This window comes from Triticum urartu, chromosome 3 (genome assembly GCF_003073215.2).
Source record: "Triticum urartu cultivar G1812 chromosome 3, Tu2.1, whole genome shotgun sequence".
NCBI classification, from domain to species: domain Eukaryota; kingdom Viridiplantae; phylum Streptophyta; class Magnoliopsida; order Poales; family Poaceae; genus Triticum; species Triticum urartu.
The window spans coordinates 410,467,743-410,488,569 of record NC_053024.1 but is presented as its reverse complement, the minus strand read 5'-3'; the positions used below and the strand labels follow the sequence as shown (position 1 = coordinate 410,488,569).

Here is a 20,827-nt window from a genome sequence, read left to right as displayed (position 1 = left end):
TATTTTGAAATGGAGGGAGTAGTATTCTCAAAATACTTAGAAAATGTAGAGCTATCAAACAGGGACGACAAATATACTTCTCCCTACACTTAAAGGCCAGTTCTTTCTAGCCCAATCCAAAATTTTATTTTAAAAGTTTATAAATTCGGCTTCTAGAGCGCAGCTTATTTCCAAAGCCTCGAATAAACCACAAAAGAACTGGCCTGAACGTTCGTCAGTTGTTGGGCCCCCTGTTCTGCCCTCCATCGCACCCCAACCCAAACTCCCACCCCCAACCCAAAATCAGATAAGCAAAGCAGCGCGACCTCGCGAGCGCCATGATGTCCCCGACGACCACCGCCACGGCTACGGCCACGGCCGCCGCCTTCCTCTCCGCGGCGCCTGCCTCCTCATCCTCTACCCACCGCAGGCGTAGCCGTCGCGCTGCTATCTCCGCCTCCCTCTCGTCCGGTAAAACCAACCGCTCTAGTACCCCTTACTCTCCCTCCCCGACATTTCCGCCCCAATCTGACCAGTACGCATCGCATCGCCAGAAGAACCGCTGCTCATACGTGCGGCGAGGGGCGAGGATGGGCTGCCTAGGCCGCCGGCGTGGATGATGCGGCAGGCTGGGCGGTACATGGCGTCGTACCAGGCGCTGTCCAAGCGCCACCCTTCGTTCCGGGAGCGGTCGGAGACCACCGACCTCATCGTCGAAATCACGCTACAGCCGTGGCACGCCTTCGCACCCGACGGCGTCATCCTATTCTCGGACATACTCACGCCCCTGCCGGCCATCGGGGTGCCGTTCGATATCTCGGAATCCAAGGGGCCGGTGATCCAGTCTCCCGTGCGGACGGAGGAACAGGTCAGGGAGCTCGTTCCCATAGATCTCGATAATCTCCAGTTCGTCGGGGAGTCGCTCAAGATTCTGCGCAGCGAGGTAATGCCGATACATTTGTGTGCTTAGCTATGAAAGGTTAAAATTGCCATTGTTTTTTGTTGTAATAAATTAGCATTGGTGGTTTGTGGTGAACTGGTGCTAGCTATATCAGTTTATCAAGCATTGTTTAGAAACCTTTTATAGGCATCATAGGAATCAAGTAGTGGTGTGGTTTTGCGTTATGAAAATGGTACCATGGGATGAAATTGTTGGTTACCAATTAGGTGTAAGATGAAACCTAGAAATCGATTGCTGAATAGAGCTATTCTGGTGCAGTTATCGTGACTCAGAAGAGGGTCTCATAGGAGAATGCCAGTGAACTCACGGAACTTGTCGTGATTCTGTCGGTCCAATAGGTGATGAACAGTACCTGTATTTGCTTGCAGCTTGTTTTTATCATTGACTAAAGTGATTTGGAACATTGGCTGCATGGTTGACATCAAGCTCACAGTATAGAGTCAGTAAAACCAAAACTGATGGCGTAATTTAGTAGCTTCAGGACAATTTCTGCCTCTATGCCTGACTGCTAGCTGATATAAATCTCAGAAAGAAATACTGATATGTAATGTGTGGATGACAAAAAACTGATACATTCTGGTTAGCCAGCATATACTCCACAATTCACAACGTTGGGAATGTAAACTGGAGGCTGCAAAAGAAAGGAGACTGTGGAACTTGTTGGGTTTCCAAGCATTTGGATGTTAGTGGGCAGGCTTATGCCGATGCCTTTTTTGCATTCTAAACATTGATTATGTATGTTATACTCCCTCCGTTCCTAAATACTTGTCTTTCTAGGCATTTCAACAAGTGACTACATACGGAGCAAAATGAATGAATCTACACTCTAAAATATGTCTACATACATCCGTATGTAGTAGTCATTTGAAATGTCTAGAAAGACAAATATTTAGGAACGGAGGGAGTAGCTATTACCACATGCTCTCTTTTACATGCTTTGAAATAAATGGTGATGCTAATGCTTGTTTCAATTCTCTAAATCTTCCAGCAGCTTCTAGTCAAACATGAGTATGATGATATTTGTATTTCTTTACGGAGGGAGTACAACCTAAGATCATCATATCTTACTTGATTTGTGTGTTCAATGTTCTAATGTTTAATGTTATACACTCATCGCATAATATTTTCATCAGCATTAATAAGCTTTATAAGTAGCCCTTTGTATAAAGAATTGGACTAAATCTGCTTTATCTATGCACTTGCACTGGATTTTCTTCTGACACTCGTACGCCTCTGTTTCCACTACCTGCTAGATTGATGGAAAAGCTGCTTTGCTAGGATTCGTGGGGGCCCCATGGACAATTGCAACTTATGTTGTTGAAGGAGGGATGACCAACACTTACACAAATATAAAGCGCATGTGCCACACAGCACCAAATGTCTTGAGGGGCCTTCTCTCTCACCTCGCAGAAGCTATATCTGACTATATCATTTACCAAGTAAACTCTGGTGCTCAGTGTATACAGATATTTGATTCATGGGGTGGGCAACTTCCACCTCATGTGTGGGAGCAATGGTCAAAACCATATATCAGACAGGTACCTGTTCCTTCCTTTCTCTCGCTCTTATCTATTTCCTTATGACATGGTGGCTGGTGTGTCTAGTGTCGACCAGGTTGGAGCTGCACTGTATAATAGAGCATTAATGATTGTCAGTGTTATGTTCCCAAGTTCAACGTGTATTGTAAAATATCTTCCGTTGTGTTTATACTCAAATACTTCTGATATGACGCGCTACTTTAAACTCTTTGTAACTGCTGTTAACTGTACCCATTTTACGAAACTGTACGGTTATGATTGCAAGTTCTTCTATAATCCGATAAGGAACACACAACGAGCATGCAAGAATCAATACAAACAGTCGGATACCATATTCATGTCAGCAACATGTTCTTATATACATGCATTTGGATACTGTATTGTGCTATATTTGACTTTACATATCTGCAAGGAGGTAAAACGCCATTGGCACATACTGATGACTTATTTTGGTCATAAATGGTGATTTCTTTTGAGCCCTATCACTTTAAAATGAATATCTAATGCAACCTAAAGAGTTCAATTTAAACCTTTGAGTACATAGTTTGTAAGGTTAGCAAAAGTTAAAGAGTTCTGTTGATTATGTTCTTTTGATCTTTATGAAACTATTTCATTGGCAGATTGTGGCTAAGATTAAGACAGAATGCCCTCACATACCACTTGTGCTGTATATAAATGGAAATGGAGGCTTGCTCGAGCGCATGAAGGACATCGGAGTTGATGTTATTGGGCTTGACTGGACAGTGGATATGGCAGATGGAAGGAGGCGCGTTGGTGATGGAATTAGTGTACAAGGGAACGTGGACCCAGCATATCTATTTTCCCCATTACCAGTATTGACTGATGAAATTCATAGGTTAGTCAATACTTCATCGTGCACTTATTTTATGTTATTTTAGTTTTTATATAAATACTCACCGAACAGTTTATCAGTGAGGCCTACCAAACTTCTTTATTTGTATTATATGTTTTGTCATCAGTTATTCATATTAAGTCTTCACTCATCAACCAGTGGCTGTGCAAGGAATTCAAGCATGTGATGTCAATTTAAATTTGTGATGTAAATGCATTGGTGTCTACAAATTTATACTATCTTTTGCATAAATTTTACTAGTGCTTAAGGGTTTTGCAAAAATGTTGTGTGGCCAATTCACCACACAGCTTGAACTAGGCTTCGCCACTGTCATTGACCCTATGTTGTATGGCCTATTAAGGCCTTCTTAGTTCATCTCAGTTCAACTGTGCCACTTGTGCAACTGATTCCATTTCTGAAGCATTCGTTCAATTTCATACCAAGTAAGCTATTTGTATTTTGCAGTGTTCATCTTTAAATGTCTTCCAACTTCTGGTTGTAAAACAATAAATAGATGATCACATCACATGATCACAGAGTGTTGCATTCTCTTTTGGCAGGGATACATTAGTTATAACTTCTAAGCGCTGCAAGTTTAGGTCCTTAGGGTTTGTATTATGTCATAGGACTTTGTATCAGTTGATGATCTAACTGGGTTGCACAATTCACTCACTATTTTCAAAATACATTTGTAGGTATTGCTAATGATTGTTTCCCCTCATGTTATACTATGTAGGGTTGTGAAAGCAGCTGGTCCGAAAGGTCATATACTTAACTTGGGCCATGGTGTTCTTCAAAAAACACCAGAAGAAGCTGTAGCACATTTCTTTGATGTCACAAGGAGCTTGAGATATGACACCCTTTTCCAGGGTCATCTTACTGAAGAATTGCAACATGTTGCTTGATGATGGCCAGTAGGCTTGCCGTATTTTTTTTGGTCTTACCGTTCTCAGCTCAACACCTTCTACATTATTAGAGTTCATTCCCTTTTGCTGGGGCTGTTCCTTGTAGAGACACCATGGCCAAATCAACTCAATTTTGTTCATTATGCATCTGTGTATTTCAGTCATTCATCTACTCAGCAAAGGAAAGGCATGCCTCCTGCTTTTAGAAGGGAGCTGGAGTTTATTCAAGTGGGTTGTTCAACCCTTTCTGTGTTAGTTCCTTGCATTGGTTATCATTCCAGTTTAGAACGAACATGTTGCAGGTATTGCAGTCTTATACTTTGTCTTCTTTTGCGTATGTTAATGAGCAGCTGAGCATCATGTTTTAGGTGCCATGATCTGGTCTGGTGCCAATATTTTAGGTGCCAGTTGGGTGCCATGACCTACCAGGCTGCAGTGCTTTAAATTGAATCAGTGCCGCCCATCTTGGAAATTATTTGTTGCAGTGGGAGGTTAGCCCATGTGCTGACCTGCTGTCTACTAGGTTTTAACATATTCTGTATTGCTCGTTGTGGTCAACTCTCTGGGTGAAAATGGATGGTGTAGCCACAAATGTTTACCGCCCTTCAAAAAGAAAAAACTGTGGCACTTGCCTTACTAATAAGCGCGGCATCGAATTGAGGTCCCCTGTTTTCTTAACTCCACTTGCTCATCTGTTATTTGAACAACATTGTTTCCTATGCATTGGATCATATATATCCCTTTTACGCTTATAAACTGGTGCCTTATATCATGTCTTGTGCTTATGATGTTACTGAACTATACCGCTATTGATGATGGTGCTGAGTCTTAGGTTTTCTTCTCGCTTTTCTTCTGTCTTGACGCAGTTGAAATGTAAAATGTGGTCCTAAGTAACTTATTGGAGTTCTGTATGTTGTCTGAAGTTTGTGAATGCAAATGACTGGATCTGCTTACCTGGTAGGGTAACTTGAGTAAGAAATGTAAAGCGTCAGCAACTTTTTGATGTCTTGATCAATCAGACATGAGTGCCTTTACTGACACAGCACAATGGCCGGTATGATGCTTACTCGAGTGGGGGCATTGGTCTGCTCCAGTATATCCATTCATCACTGTAGAAGCTTTCCAACCTTGCATCAGCAGCACTTTTCCCGGCGCATTACAGTACAAAAAATGATCTCGGTTCAATGATGGATGGTGCGTCGTGTAGGGTGGTGTACTGGTATTGTTGCGAACAAAGTTTCCGTTTTTTGTGAGTGGTACCGTATGACTGAATTGGTGAGTTGATTGTTTTATGCTACATCATGTAGACATCTCTTTGGATTTATTGTTGTTTTGGGAGTGCAATGATTAAATCGTTTGTTTGCTTGATTGCAAAGCGAGATGATCGGATTTCTCGGCATGTGACAAGAGGATTACCATGTCAGCAGATCTGATATATCTTATAGGTCATGACATTCCCTAGCTTTGATTGAACTGCCAGGTTAGAGAAAAGAAGGCAAGCAAAGTGAAACTTCAGCGGCCTTGTACGGCTGACACAATGCCTCTTTGTATGCACACTCACTCAGGCTATCTCCAATCCATGACCTGAAGAGGTTGTAGGCGTGGCTCTCTCTCTCTCTCTTATCTCGTTGGTTTTTATCTTTTAAGCTCTTTTCTCTTTGACAGATGTAGCGCATTTCATACTTTTTTAACGGGGCAACTGCTAATTCTATCCAACGGGGCATAACAGAACCACTGAAACTTTTTTAAGTGTCTACAATGTTGGACTTTATCAAACGGAAAAAGAGTCCAAGCTTGTAGTAACTTTGTTATAGCGTGCACACATGGTTGGTGAGACTTGGTGCTTAGTAGTAGAATATACCATTTTTGTCCTCATGCTTCACTCTTACTGTTTTTCATCTGAATGATGATATGTGGTCCCATGTTTTCTTTCCATGTGAGTGTGATCCCACATATAAATTATGAATTTATAGCATTAGTACACAATGTGTTGAAAGTTGAAAGAAACATTAAGATATAAATGTCGAAATTGCTATGCTAGGTCAACCATGATTCTAAAGCCTTGATTAGACCTATTGATTAACATTTTTGTTCATGTCCCAAGTCTAGAATACTTTTCTAGCTTTTGTTTTGTTTTTTACATTGCTACAAAGATACATCAATTCATCAATTGTAGTGTGCAGGTGTTAGCTAGAAGATTATATTCATCTTATGAATTTTACAATTTCTGGTTCCTAATACTCCCTTGATTGGGTTTATAAGACAAGCACGGGTTTTTAGGTCTTGAATTTGACTAGGAAAACATGTATTATATTTTACATATATATTTAGATCCGTTGTCAAAATGAAGTTTCTAACCATATTGTTGTGTATACTATAAATGTTTTATTAGTCCAATCAAAGACCTTATAATCCGTGCCTGACTTATAAATCCAACTAGAGGGAGTAGCAGGTACGAGGCCAAAGGAGGAATGTGGTGGGAATCTTTAACACCTACTTATTTCAAAGAAAATGTAAAAAACCCGCACAATCTTATAATCTTTTTCTCCCGTAATAATATTCATGACTAATTTTCTTAGGTATGTCCCTTGCAAAACAAGTCTTTTTGGGATATTATGTCAACAAGTCATGTGTGCCAAATGCAGGAGTCTTTTTGGATCACTCTTGGAATCCAAAATTCATGAACATTCTCGATAACAAACATATGTGTCTGAACAACTTTCTTTTGAATTTTTTTTCTGAAAATGAGGCAAAAGCTTTGCCTCGTCTCATTAATTAAGAGTTTACAAGTTACAAAGGCGTCTGATAATGGTCGGAGACAAGAAGACTACTCTCATGGCATCACACATCTGAAATGCTTAGCTCCCACCAAACCCCAAAGATTGGCCTCTACATTTACCTTACCAGCGATTGTGGTTGGCATTGAGGGGACTCCTCTAGAACCCTAGCATTTCTCTCATTCCGAGTTCCCCATGAGACTAGAATAAGGAATGATGACATGCCCTTCCCTCCTTGTCGTTAACGATTATCATGGAAAGCCACCGATCTTTGGTGGAGTTGAAGTTACTCCAAGCGTCAATGTCGACGTGCATCAACTCAAGCCAAGCTTTTACCTCGTTCCAAATGGGATTTGAATATCTACATTTGAATAGGATGTGTGTCACGGATTCCGGCTTTCTTTTACTGTGATAGTCTGGCTTATTAGGGATGATAGACTACTCATATCAATAAGGAATTCCTTCTTTTTTGGGAGCCATTCGGAAAGAAATTCAAAGTTAAGCATGCTCAGTTTAGAGTAATTTCAGGATGGATGACTGACCGAGAAGTTGGTTCTGGGTGCGCATGAGTGAGGACAAAGTGCATAGAAAGAGTAATATTGATCTATAGGGTCAGTCTAGATCTCGCCAAGAGTAACGACCACCGCGAGTGTGTTCATGGCGTTACAAGTTGGTATCAGAGCCGACCCTCGTGGTTACACGGATGTTTGCAGACAAGTGCGCGGTCATGCTTTGCATGACGTTTGTGACCCGTCGTGGCACACGGCATGGCACATGTGCCGGACTGGAACCACAAACGTATGTGCCAAGAAGGAACGTTCCTATGACCCGATGAGGACGTACCTCTGAGTGAGGGTGTATGTATTAGCCTGGCTAGGGATGATAGACCACTCATATCAATAGGAATTCCTTCTTTTTCGGGAGCCTATTCAAAAAGAACTTCAAAGTTAAGCGTGCTCAGCTTGGAGTAATTTCAGGATGGGTGACCGACTGGGAAGTTGGTCCCGAGTGCGCACAAGTGAGGACCAAGTACGCAAGAAAGACTAGTATTGATCTGTGGAGGACAGTCTAGATCCCGTCAGGAGTAACGACCGCCCACAAGTATGTCTGTGGCGTTACATTACACAACTGACATTATCCACAATTTGGCCATCCTCTTCTTTGAAGTTGATTTGTCGTCCAAACATGATCTTGAATGTTGAGCCATGCAAAAAATGATTTGGAGACGTCCAGTTGCCCCACGCCTTCTGTTTCATTTGTGAAGCAACCAATCCTCAAGTTGAGCAGAGTAGGCCGAGGAAGCCGAGTATTCCTTGGACGGTGCTTCCAACAGATCTCACCCTCAATCACCTCCGGATCACCTCATGAAGGTCGAACCAAAGCTCGTGGAACCCCAATATGTGCTAGACCGAGAGGCCGAAGGTAGTCTTCAAGCAATCGGCCATCGATCATTCTCCAAGGCCCTTTGAACAGTTTGTTTTTCTAGCTTAGAAATTGCAAAGATCGATGGTGTCATGTCCTTAGGCTTGCGAAGGGTGCCTTCATGCCATTACCAATAGTGATGGTGGTACAATCATAGAAAAGATTCATATAGGTCTCGTCGCAAGGGTGCCCAAGACCCACCCAAGCACGCTTTGGGCCCTTACAAGCAAGTCACTACCACCGAAGGGGAAAGCTCTCGCGAACTTCTCCATCTCCAGAATGCCAAGCATACCCATAGGCTTCAGCTTGCAAACAAGGGTCCATTTAATTTTACATTTTTCGCCAGCCACTCTGAAAGGATCGATATAGTTGACTAGAGGTGGGGGGGGGGGGGTGAATAGACAACTAACAATTTTTTAACTTTTCTTCACCAAATTAAACTTTGCATCAAAGTAGGTTGTCTAGACATGCAACTATGTGAGGAACCTATATGATGCAACAACAACAAGCACACAAGCAAGCAAGGTATATAACACAAATAAGCTTGCACAAGTAAAGGGATGAAATAACCAAGAGTGGAGCCGGTGAAGACGAGGATGTGTTACCGAAGTTCCTTCCTTTTGAGAGGAAGTACGTCTCCGTTGGAGCGGTGTGGAAGCACAATGCTCCCTAAGAAGCCACTAGGGCCACCGTATTCTCCTCACGCCCTCACACAATGCGAGATGCTGTGATTCCACTATTGGTGCCCTTGGAGGCGCCAACCGGACCTTTACAAACAAGGTTGGGGCTCTCTCCACAACTTAATTGGAGGCTCCCAACGAAACCGCGGAGCTTCACCACAATGGAATGTGGCTCCGAGGTGACCTCAACCATGTAGGGTGCTCAAACACCCAAGAGTAACAAAATCCACACAAGAAAGTATGGGGGAAGCAAATATCCTTTGGTGGAAGTGTAGATCTAGGTCTCCTCCTTCAATCCCTAGCAAATCAACAAGTTTGAGTGGCTAGAGAGAGAGAGAGATTGGGCAAGAGAGCTTGAGTAGCATTAATGGTAGAGTGAGAGAGGTCAAAAGGTAGGTGTGGTAGGTAGAAGAAGCAACCTTATATAGCAACCCTAAAAATCCAACCATTACTGCGTTTTTTGTACTGCAGCGGTACAACCGCTCCTTGTCCCGACACAACCGGGACTCACAATTTACGTGCAGAACCCTACCAGGCGGTACAACCGGGTGACCAGGCGGTAGTACCGGTTTAAGAGAACAACCGGACCAACCGCCCAGCCACCACTCAACTACCGCATGGAAACAGTAGGGAGTCACCCCTGAGTGCGGTAGTCGAGCGGTACAGGACCGGTGCAACCGCTTGGCCTTGAGCGCTCGGGGCGGCTAAGTCCTGAGCGGTAGAATCGCTCCGGGCACCGGTGGTACCGGTACGACTGGACCAACCGGGCCACCACCGCCCGAGTACCGCATCAAAACAGAAGTCTGACCGGTACTTGGGCGGTACTTGGCTGGAACAAACGCCCTAGTCATTACTGAGCATGTTGGCGGTACCACCGCCTGGAAGCAGCGGTACAACCGCTCGAGCAAAACTGGTAAGCGCCAAGAACCAGCGGTACAACCACTCCTAGAGAGCGGTACAACCACTCCTAGAGAGCGGTACAACCGCTGTGAAGCCATAGTAAACAGTAGGATAAGAAGGGAAGAGCTCTCTCTCACAACTAAGGAAGGCAAGAGAGGGGAGAGGAAAGTGTACGTGAAAAGATTCCCCCAACTCTTTCCAATGTGGATTCCCTCTTGATAGTACGGGTTCCCCACGACCAAAGAGATAAAAAGCAAATGTCGGGGTTGGGGTCCCGGCAAACCCTTAAGGTTCGAACACTGGGGTGCGCGCGAAGTCTTTCCCTTCAACCGATCTACGCTCTAGCTCACTAGGATCTTGCGGACGAACTCGGCGAACTCACAACACAGAAGGAGACAGGGTTTATAATGGTTCGGGCCACCGTTGTGGTGTAATACCCTACTCCAGTGTGGTGGTGGTGGATTGCCTCTTGGGCTAATGATGAACAATACAAGGGCAGAACGGCCTCCTGAGGTTAAGGCGTTCTTGTGCTTGGTGAGCTTGTGTGTGAGGTGGTCTCTCTCAAGCTCCGATCAGTCCTCTCGCTCCCTTTTTCTCTCTCCCTTTTCACTGTGGTGGATAGTCCTATTTATAGAGGTCCTGGTCCTCTTCCGAAATATCGAGCGGGAAGGGAGCCAACAATGGCGGGCTAATTTGAAGGGGGATAGCTAGTACAAGCTATCCTGACAAAAGTAGTATTCGCGTGCACAAAGTTCTGGTGGTGACGTTGTTCTGGGCTCCACGATGACCTCCGTCTTGCAGTCCTCGGTCTTGGTCTTGTTGCACCGAAATGGCAACCTTTGCCTGAGGCCTTGGTACTCTGCGGCTATGCTTGCCCCCTTTGCACCAAAGAGAAAACAAGGACGCTATGCGCGCTGGCGCCCGCCTGGTGAAGATCGTCACGACTCATGTCACGAGAACCTCGTGAGGTTCGCCTCTGTAACACCCCGGATGTAACTTTCCCAATTTGTACTCCAACTCTTGCCGTTTCCGGTGTTAAGTTATATTTATTATCTCGGGTTCGGGTCTTTGTCTCCGTGTGTTGTTGTCATTGTCATGCATCTCATATCATGTCATCATGTGCATTGCATTTGCATACGTGTTCGTCTCATGCATTCAAGCATTTTCCCGTTGTCCGTTTTGCATTCCGGCGCTCCGTTCTCCTCCGGTGGTCATTTCTAGCTTTCTTTTGTGTGTGGGGATTAAACATTTCCGGATTGGACCGAGACTTGCCAAGCGGCCTTGGTTTACTACCGGTAGACCGCCAGTCAAGTTTCGTATCATTTGGACTTCGTTTGATACTCCAACGGTTAACCGAGGGACCGAAAAGGCCTCGTGTGTGTTGCAGCCCAACACCCCTCCAATTTGGCCCAAAACCCACCTAACTCCGCTCCATCATCTAGAGCGTTCGATCACGATCGCGTGGCCGAAAACCGCACCTCATTTGGACTCTCCTAGCTCCCTCTATGCCTATTTAAACACCCCCCCCGATTTTCGGATCTCCTCCTACCTCCGAAACCCTAGAAATCGTCCCCGCGCCGCGCCGGATAAAAATCTCGCCGCCGGACGTGTCCGCCCAGCACCCCCGCCGCCACGTGTCGCCACGCTGTTGGCCGCGCCCCGTGGGACCGCTTCGCCGCGCCGCCGCGCCCGGGAGCCCGCAGCCGGCCCCCGAGGCCCGAAGCCCCGCGCCTCCTCGCCCGCGAGCCGAGCCGCCGCCGCCTGCGCCAAGCCGCCGCCGCCCGCGCCAAGCCGCCGCCACCGCCACCGCCAAGCCGCCGTCCGTCGCCCTCGCCGCCCGCGCCTCCCCGGCCTCGCCTCCGGCCGGATCCGGCCGCCGGCGAGTCCGCCGCTGCCTCGGATTGCGTGCAGATCTGGAAACCCTAGATCGGAGGTTGTTTTTTTCCCACTAAGTTCCAGAAATTTCAGTCCATGTGCACATGTTCGTGACCCTGTAACTTTGCACCCGTAGCTCCAATTCATGCATATAGCATATCAAAATGTTCATCTCATAGAGTACATCATTTCATTCCATTGCATCATTTTCATTTGAGCTCATCTTGATGCCCAAAATGCTGTTAGAAGAGGGCTACTTGAGTTAATTGTCAGATCTGCTATTCCGTTTAGGTTTTTGTCATTTTTGCCATGATTATTATGTGCATGTTATGCCCTGATACTCTACATGTGTTTTGTTAAGGGTTTTGTCATCTTTCCAGAGGTGCAACCCATGTATTTTTGTGATGTGTGTGGTGACTTGTGCAAGCTTGCAAAGTGGTGCACTTGCTAATTCTGTTTTCAGGGACTTAGTAATTTCACTAAGTCCTGGAGCTGTTTATCTCATGATGCCATATGTTCATGTTGTTTCCTAGTGATCCGTGCCTCTTTTGAGGATGATCATTAAGGAGGTTTTGTTAATATTATAGTGCTCTATCCATCCATGTCTTTGTTTGCAATTATGGAGCACCCTATCTTGAGTCAATCGAGCTCTACTTTTGCTACTTTGTGAATCTGGGCAGATTGTCAACTTGTTTGCAATTTTGCCGGTGATGTTGTAGTTGATACGTGCATGCTATGCCATTGTTCTTGCCATGTCTAGCTTGCATTTTGTGCCTTCTTAACGGGTGCATGCTTTTCTTTCCATGACTTGCACCGTAGTGAGTGCATCGAGCTCGTAAACATGCCTACTTGAGTTATATTTCAGCATGTGTCAGTTTTCACTAAGTCTGAAAACTGATTATGTTTTTGCTATGTTCACGTGCTTGCAATTGTATTTTGTGTTCCCTTTTGGCTCAAGGTCACTAAGGGACTTTTGTTAAGCTCTTTGAGTATCTCCATGCCATGCTTTACTTTGCCTTGTTCAGATCCTGTAGCATGTAGTTTTGTTGCTCCGACGAGGGCTACCTGATCTGAAATTCCAAACAAGTGTTAATTTCACTAAGTCTGAGATATGTTTGCCATATGCATTTTTGCCATGCTTGTTTGAACCTGTTAGTGGATGAATTAGCCGTAGCTCAGTGCTAGACTTTTGTTAAGCATCTTGTGTGCATCCCTGCCATGTATTTTGTTGTCATGTTTGGGTGCTGTAGCATGTTCATCTCATTGCATTTAGATGCCTACTTGCTGTAAATCGCAGACCGGTGTCATTTTTGAATCGCTTGCCATTTCCAAACCGTAACTCCGATTCCGGCGTTCTTTATATTGTTTTCAAGCGATTTCATCTCATCTTTTCAGTGGCACACTTGGAATTCCAAGTTGAGGCTAGGTTCATGCGTTTCCTGTCATATCTTGCATTTTGCATCCCGCATCGCATCCCGCATAGCATATCATCTTGCATCGTGTTGTTTGAGTTTGCACGTGGTTGATTGTATCCTTGTTGCTTGTTTGTCTTGTTTGGGTAGAGCCGGGAGACGAGTTCGCTAACGAGGAGCTCGTTGAGTTTGCTTTTGAGGATCCAGTCAACTCTGACAACTATGTAGGCAAGATGATCATACCCTCGAAATCACTACTATCTTTGCTATGCTAGTTTGCTCGCTCTTTTGCTATGCCATTGCTACGATGCCTACCATTTGCTTGCAAGCCTCCCAAATTGCCATGTCAAACCTCTAACCCACCATTGTCCTAGCAAACCGTTGATTGGCTATGTTACCGCTTTGCTCAACCCCTCTTATAGCGTTGCTAGTTGTAGGTGAAGATTGGAGGTCGTTCCTTGTTGGATCATTTATTTACTTGTTGGGATATCATTATATTATCTTACTATCTTAATGCATCTATATACTTGGTAAAGGGTGGAAGGCTTGGCCTCTCGCCTAGTGTTTTGTTCCACTCTTGCCGCCCTAGTTTCCGTCATATCGGTGTTATGTTCCCGGATTTTGCGTTCCTTACGCGGTTGGGTTATAATGGGAAACCCTTGATATTTCGCCTTTATTAAAGCTTTTCCAGCAATGCCCAACATTGGTCTTACCATTTGCCACCTAGCCTCTTTTTCCCTCGGGTTTCCGGAGCCCGCGGGTCATCTTATTTTTAAACCCCCCCGGGCCAGTGCTCCTCTGAGTGTTGGTCCGACCGAGTAGACTGCGGGGCCACCTCGGGGCAACTTGAGGGTTGGTTTTACTCGTAGGATGTCTCATCTGAGTGTGCCCTGAGAAAGAGATATGTGCAGCTCCTATCGGGATTTGTCGGCACATTCGGGCGGTGTTGCTGGTCTTGTTTTAACCTGTCGAAGTGTCTTGAGTTACCGAGATACCGAGTCTGATCGGAACGTCTTGGGAGGAGGTCTATTCCTTCGTTGACCGTGAGAGCTTGTCATGGGCTAAGTTGGGACTCCCCTGCAGGGATTTGAACTTTCGAAAGCCGTGCCCACGGTTATGGGCAGATGGGAATTTGTTAATGTCCGGTTGTAGATAACTTGAACCTTAATTAATTAAAATGAATCAACTGAGTGTGTTACCGTGATGGCCTCTTCTCGGCGGAGTCCGGGAAGTGGACACGGTGTTGGAGTAATGTTTGCGCAGGTTGCTCTTTAGTTTCTCGCTCGCGCTTTGCCTCCTCTTCTCGCCCTCTTTTGCGAATAAGTTATCCACCATATTTGCTAGTCGCTTGCTGCAGCTCCACCTATATTTACCTTGCCATACCTTTAAGCTTAAATAGTCTTGATCGTGAGGGTGCGAGATTGTTGAGTCCCTGTGGCTCACAGATTACTATTACACCAGATGCAGGGCCAGATGATTCCGCTCCAGGAGACGCGTATGAGCTCAAGTGGGAGTTCGACGAAGACTCTCAACGTTACTATGTTTCCTTTCCCGATGATCAGTAGTGGTGCCCAGTTGGGGGTGAACGGGACCGTGTCGCATGTTGGGTTCTCTTTTATTTTGGCGCCTTAGTCGGGCCATGAGTGTTTGGATGATGTAATGTTATTTATGTACTTGATTGACGTGGCGAGTGTAAGCCAACTATGTTATCTCCCCTTTTTTATTTATATTACATGGGATGTTGTGAAGATTGCCTAACTAGCGACATATGCCTTCAATGCAATTATGTCTCTAAGTCGTGCCTCGACATGTGGGAGCTATAGTCGCATCGAGGGTGTTACAGCCTCGCCTTGATATCTCCGCTCCTCATGAGCCTGCCTAGCTAGGCCACTCCAGAGGAGGTCTTGCGTCGTCCGCCTCGCGAGGCTTGGACCCTCGCGAGGGTCTTGGGTGCTTTGTTGGTGAAGATGGGCCGTACGACCTGCTGGCTCAGCCACGCCGCGGGCCGCAGGTAGGCAAGTCTAGGGACCCCCGTTCCCAGAACGCCGATAGTAGCCCCCGGGCCCAAGGTCCGCTTGGGCTTGGCTTCGCGGCGAAGCCAAGGGTCAAGCTCGAAGCACCGCGGGCCCCAAAAGCCTGTGGCCTCGGTTGACGCGTGGCGGTTGATTGGACGTGGGCATCTCCGCTTCCCCATGCTGCTTCAGCGACTGCACGACTTGACAAGTCCCTGCGACATGCAAGGGAAACCATCATTACCTGTGATTGTGGGAGACGCCGGTTGGCCTTCTGTTGCTATAAATGGGAAGGGGGGCGGAGCCCTCGTTGCCCATCTCTTCCTTACTTGCTCCATTGCTCGCAGTGCCTCCGATGGCACCTCAAAGGAAGTTCTCTGTCGCCGAGAAGGGTAAAGCTCCTCGTGAGGGCCCTGGTTCCCCGGTGCCCAAGCACGCTGTGACTCCCGCTGTGGCCCACCGTCGAGGCGGCGCCACGGCATGCGGAGGGGGCCGTCCCAATCGTGGCGGTCTGGTCGACGGGGGGAGGTGCGCGATGGTGGCGAGGCATCCCCGCCCGCGCTTCCATTCAGCTGAGGCGTCGCCGGAGTTTGTTGTTTGGTCAGAAAACCCGGCCGGCAGCTGGCTCCAGCTTCCGCGCTTCTTTGTCGCTGAGCTGCCGGCCCCTGGTCCAGGGGGGCTCTGGTTGCAGGCGGATGGTTGCTGCAGCAAGGCCTCCTGGGTCGCGGTTGAGACTTCTGCCGCGGGCAACATAGCCCTGGCCCACGGCTGGCAGACGTTCGCCCGCGCGTGTGGCCTGGGCAGGTGGTGCACGCTCCACTTCAAGTATGACGGCAGGTCGACCCTCTTCGTGAGGGTGTTAGGGGAAGATGGCCGCCGCGCTGGATGCCGCCCCAAGACGAACGACGGTGAGGAGGTGCTTGGCCTTGGCGACGGTTGATACATCTCCGTCGTATCTATAATTTTTGATTGTTCCATGCCAATATTCTACAATTTTCATATACTTTTGGCAACTTTTTATACTATTTTTGGGACTAACATATTGATCCAGTGCCCAGTGCAGTTCCTGTTTGTTGCATGTTTTTTGTTTCGCAGAATATCCATATCAAACAGAGTCCAAACGGGATAAAAACTGACGGAGATTTTTTTGGAATATATATATATATATGATTTTTGGGAAGAAAAATCCACGCGAGACGGTGCCCGAGGGGGCCACGAGGCAGGGGCGCGCCCCAGGGGGGCAAGCGCGTCCCTGACCCTCGTGGACACCCCGTAAGGCAGTTGATGCCCTTCTTTCGCTGCAAGAAAGCTAATATTCGGATAGAGATCATGTTAAAATTTCAGCCCAATCGGAGTTACAGATCTCCAGAAATATATAAAACAGTGAAAGGGTAGAATCTGAGAACGCAGAAATAGAGAGAGACAGAGAGACAGATCCAATCTCGGAGGGGCTCTCGCCCCTCCCATGCCATGGAGGCCATGGACCAGAGGGGAAGCCCTTCTCCCATCTAGGGAGGAGGTCAAGGAAGAAGGAGGAGGGGGGCTCTCTCCCCCTCGCTTCCGGTGGCACCGGAGTGCCACCGGGGGCCATCATCATCATCGCAATCTTCACCAACAACTTCACCGCCATCATCACCAACTCTTCCCCCCTCTATGCAGCAGTGTAATCTCTCTCTTACCCGCTGTAATCTCTACTTAAACATGGTGCTCAACACTATATATTATTTCCCAATGATGTATGGCTATCATATGATGTTTGAGTAGATCCATTTTGTCCTATGGGCTATTTGATGATCAATATTGGTTTGAGTTGCATGTTTTATTATTGGTGCTATCCTATGGTGCTCTCCATGTCGCGCAAGCGTGAGGGATCCCCGCTGTAGGGTGTTGCAATACATTCATGATTCGCTTATAGTGGGTTGCGTGAGTGACTGAAACACAAACCCGAGTAAGGGGGTTGTTGCGTATAGGATAAAGAGGACTTGATGCTTTAATGCTATGGTTGGGTTTTACCTTAATGATCTTTAGTAGTTGCGGATGCTTGCTAGAGTTCCAATCATAAGTGCATATGATCCAAGTAGAGAAAGTATGTTAGCTTATGCCTCTCCCTCATATAAAATTGCAATAGTGATTACCGGTCTAGTTATCGATTGCCTGGGGACAAATAACTTTCTCGTAACAAAAAGCCCTTTACTAAAACTAAGTTAGTTGTGTCTTTATCTAAACAACCCCTACCTTTTATTTACATAATCTTTATTATCTTACAAACCTATCCAAAAACGCCTACAAAGTACTTCTAGCTTCATACTTGTTCTAGGTAAAGCGAACGTCAAGCGTGCGTAGAGTTGTATCGGCGGTCGATAGAACTCGAGGGAATATTTGTTCTACCTTTAGCTCCTCGTTGGGTTCGACACTCTTACTTATCGAAAACTGTTGCGATCCCCTATACTTGTGGGTTATCAACGGTCGTGACAAGGGTGAGGGTGAGCCTTCCCTCAGCGGCGACCGCATCTCCTCCAGCTACGAAGACTCTCCCTCCTGCGACAGCTCCGGCAGCAGTGGCTACGATCAGCCGCCGCGCTCGCTTCGAAGGAGGCAGCGGGTCATCTCGTCGCCATGCCTCCGTGAAGCGCGAGGAGGAGTCTGGCTAGGCTTGGGCGTCGCTAAGGGCCTGCCCCCGCAGATTGTTGAAACGCCACTTTGTTTGATTTTTTCCTTTCTTTCCCTGCACCAGAAAATGAAACCAGTATGGGCCCAGAGGGGCGTGTATCGAACTATGGTTCTTGATTAGTGCAAAGTGCGAGTTATTCCCATGCCATGTTGTTATTTTGCGAAGAGATAACCTAACCTGGCGTTTTTGGGACACCCCTTCCTTCACGAGATATCTGCGTTTGCTCAGGAACTGCAAGAATTTGTTAGGGGGTGCGCTAGAGGATTTTGCTGTTCACCCAAACCTTGACTTGGCGCTTTGCATCGTGGTACCCGAGGGGCGCGGATTTAAGAGAGTTGCGCTAGCTTCCAGGCTCGAACGAGGGTGACTCGCGAGAAGGAAGAGAGAAGGAAAAGCTCGCGAGGGCACCTGCCTAGCCCCCTCACGAGGTATGCGAGAGAGAGAGAGATCACGGGTAAACCAGAGCCAAAAAACGCGGTAAAAGGCGAAGGAACCAAATCAGCAAGGAACACCAAAGGCAAACTCGATTAAGGAAAAGCAAGCCAACTACGGAAAGCAAATGAAAAGCCGCGTCCGGCACCTAATCTAGTCTTCGAGTCTTCTCACCAGCGCGGAGCTAAGTGCTGTCCACTAGGCGTGGGAGGGAGCCCCAGGGCCTGAGGCCGGCGCTCTGAGACTCTGGGGCGTGTACAACCCCAACTCATTATTATGTGAGAGTGTCACGGGCGGCTATTCTTCACAGGCACCGGGCCTTGCTTCACAGGCTCTGGGCCTTGCTTCATAGGCACTGGGCCTTGCTTCACAGGCTCTGGGCCTTGCTTCTCAGGCTCTGGGCCTTGCTTCATGGGTAGAACTTCCGGAGGTGCTGGATGTTCCAGGTGTTTTGGATGGGTGTCCCCTCTTGCGTCTCCAAGCGCACGGCGCCAGGCCTGGCTATGCGAACGACCCTAAACGGGCCCTCCCACATGGGTGAGAGCTTATGCAAGCCTTCCCTGGAGAGGACCCACCTCAGGACCAGGTCACCCGTCTCGAGCGTCCTGGAGCGAATGTTGCGGCGGTGGTAGCGCCGCAACGCTTGCTGGTACCTTGCCGCCCTTAATGCAGCTTCGCGACGTCGTTCCTCCCCCAGCACGAGATCCATCCCCCGCATGGCATCCTGCTGCATTTTGTCGAATGCCAGGACCCGTGCGGAGCGATGCCTGGCCTCGTGAGGGAGGACTGCTTCAGCTCCGTAGACGAGGAAGAACGGAGTCTCGCCCGTTGGCTTCGTAGCGGTGGTGCGGATGGACCACAGCATGGACTGGAGCTCGTCGTGCCAGCCCCTGCCGCAGGCCTCCAGCTTCTTCTTGAAGGTCCTGGTCTTGAGGCCCCTCAGGACCTCAGCGTTGGTGCGCTCGGCCTGACCATTGCTCCTGGGGTGGGCTACCGAAGTGTAGCAGATCTGCGTTCCAAGGTTAGCACAGTAGGTTTTAAAGAGGTTACTAGTGAACTGCGAGCCGTTATCTGTGATGATGCGGTTGGGGACCCCGAAGCGGCTCACAAGGCCCTTGATGAACTTGACGGTAGAGAGACGGCTTCCATATCTGCCCACTTAGTGAACTTATCGATGGCGACATAGAGATAGCGGTAGCCCCCTGGCGCTCGTGGGAACGGGCCTAGGATGTCCAGCCCCCAGACCGCGAACGGCCACGTGAGCGGGATGGTTTGGAGGCCCTGAGCAGGCTGATGGATTTGCTTGGCATGGAATTGGCAAGCTTCCTAGGACTTCACTAGCTCGGCTGCATCGTTAAGTGTTGTAGGCCAATAGAATCCGCTGTGGAAGGCCTTGCCGACGAGGGTCCGTGATGACGAGTGATGTCCACAGTCCTTGCCGTGTATGTCAGTCAGCAGCTCCCTCCCTTGATCACTGGAGATGCAGCGCAGCGTGACGTCGTTCGGTCGTTTCCTGTACAACTCGCCGTCTTGAATGCAGTATGCCATGGCCTGTCGGGACACACGCTCCGCGTCCTCTTCTTTATCCAACAGTGTCCCGTGCATCAGGTACTCCCTGAGCTCCTTGGTCCAGCACTCCTCCTGGGGCTCGAGCGCCAAGAGTAGCCGAACTCCTGAGGTTGGGCCGCAATCTGGGGCTCCCGAGGCCGGGGGCTGAGGGAGCTCTTCCCGAGGCTGAGTCGTGCTTGAAAGAGGCGGCGTAGCTGACGGCTTGAAGAGATGCTCTTCGAAGACGCCGGGCTCCTGCAGTTGCCGCTTGGATGCTCTCTTGGCGATGTCGCCGGCTTCCTTGTTGGTGCCCCGGGGCACGTGCTGCAGCTCCAAGCTTGTGAACTGCTTTTCCATTTTGCGCACCTCAGCAAGGTAGGCCTCCATGTGCTCGTCCTTTGGCTCGTACACTTTGTTGGAGAAGTTGACGAGGAGCTGTGAGTCACCCTTGACGGTAAGGCGTCTCACCCCCATAGCCGCCGCAGCCTTCAGGCTGGGTATGAGGCCCTCGTATTCTGTGATATTGTTAGAGACCTTCTCGCCGTGCTGAAAGCAGAGTTGCACGGCGTAGCAAAGCTTGTCCTGAGTGGGCGAGATGAGTACTGCTCCAGCCCCCGCACCCTGGTGTGCAAAGGCGCCATCAAAATACATGACCCAGCCATCTGGTGCCTCGCTTCCTGGGGAAGTGGACCGTTCTTCTCCTTCCTCAAGAGCTGGGGCATCTGTCCATTCTGCCACAAAATCGGCAAGCGCGGCTCCCTTGATGACCCTGGTGGTGCTAAACTCCAGCTGAAATGCTTGCACCTCGATGTTCCATTCAGCGACCCTTCCGGCTGATTTTGGGCTCTTGAGTATCCTCTCC

At 48.0% G+C, this 20,827-nt stretch overlaps 1 protein-coding gene across 1 annotated transcript; it reads left to right on the top strand.

Moving 5' to 3' along the window:
- Window positions 1-211: 211 nt before the first annotated feature.
- Window positions 212-4,464, top strand: LOC125544155 (uroporphyrinogen decarboxylase 1, chloroplastic). The gene is made up of 5 exons (XM_048707741.1): window positions 212-450; window positions 534-922; window positions 2,194-2,478; window positions 3,099-3,334; window positions 4,068-4,464. Exons 1-5 carry the CDS (start codon window positions 318-320, stop codon window positions 4,234-4,236), a joined length of 1,212 nt encoding a protein of 403 aa, XP_048563698.1. The 5' UTR covers window positions 212-317; the 3' UTR covers window positions 4,237-4,464.
- Window positions 4,465-20,827: the final 16,363 nt, after the last annotated feature.

Excerpts from the sequence above, each read along its gene's own strand:
- LOC125544155 (XM_048707741.1), top strand. The coding sequence starts at position 318 with ATGATGTCCCCGACGACCACCGCCACGGCTACGGCCACGGCCGCCGCC. Across the intron at positions 451-533 it reads CTCCGCCTCCCTCTCGTCCG|AAGAACCGCTGCTCATACGT; the intron begins GTAAAACCAACC and ends TCGCATCGCCAG. Across the intron at positions 2,479-3,098 it reads CAAAACCATATATCAGACAG|ATTGTGGCTAAGATTAAGAC; the intron begins GTACCTGTTCCT and ends TTTCATTGGCAG.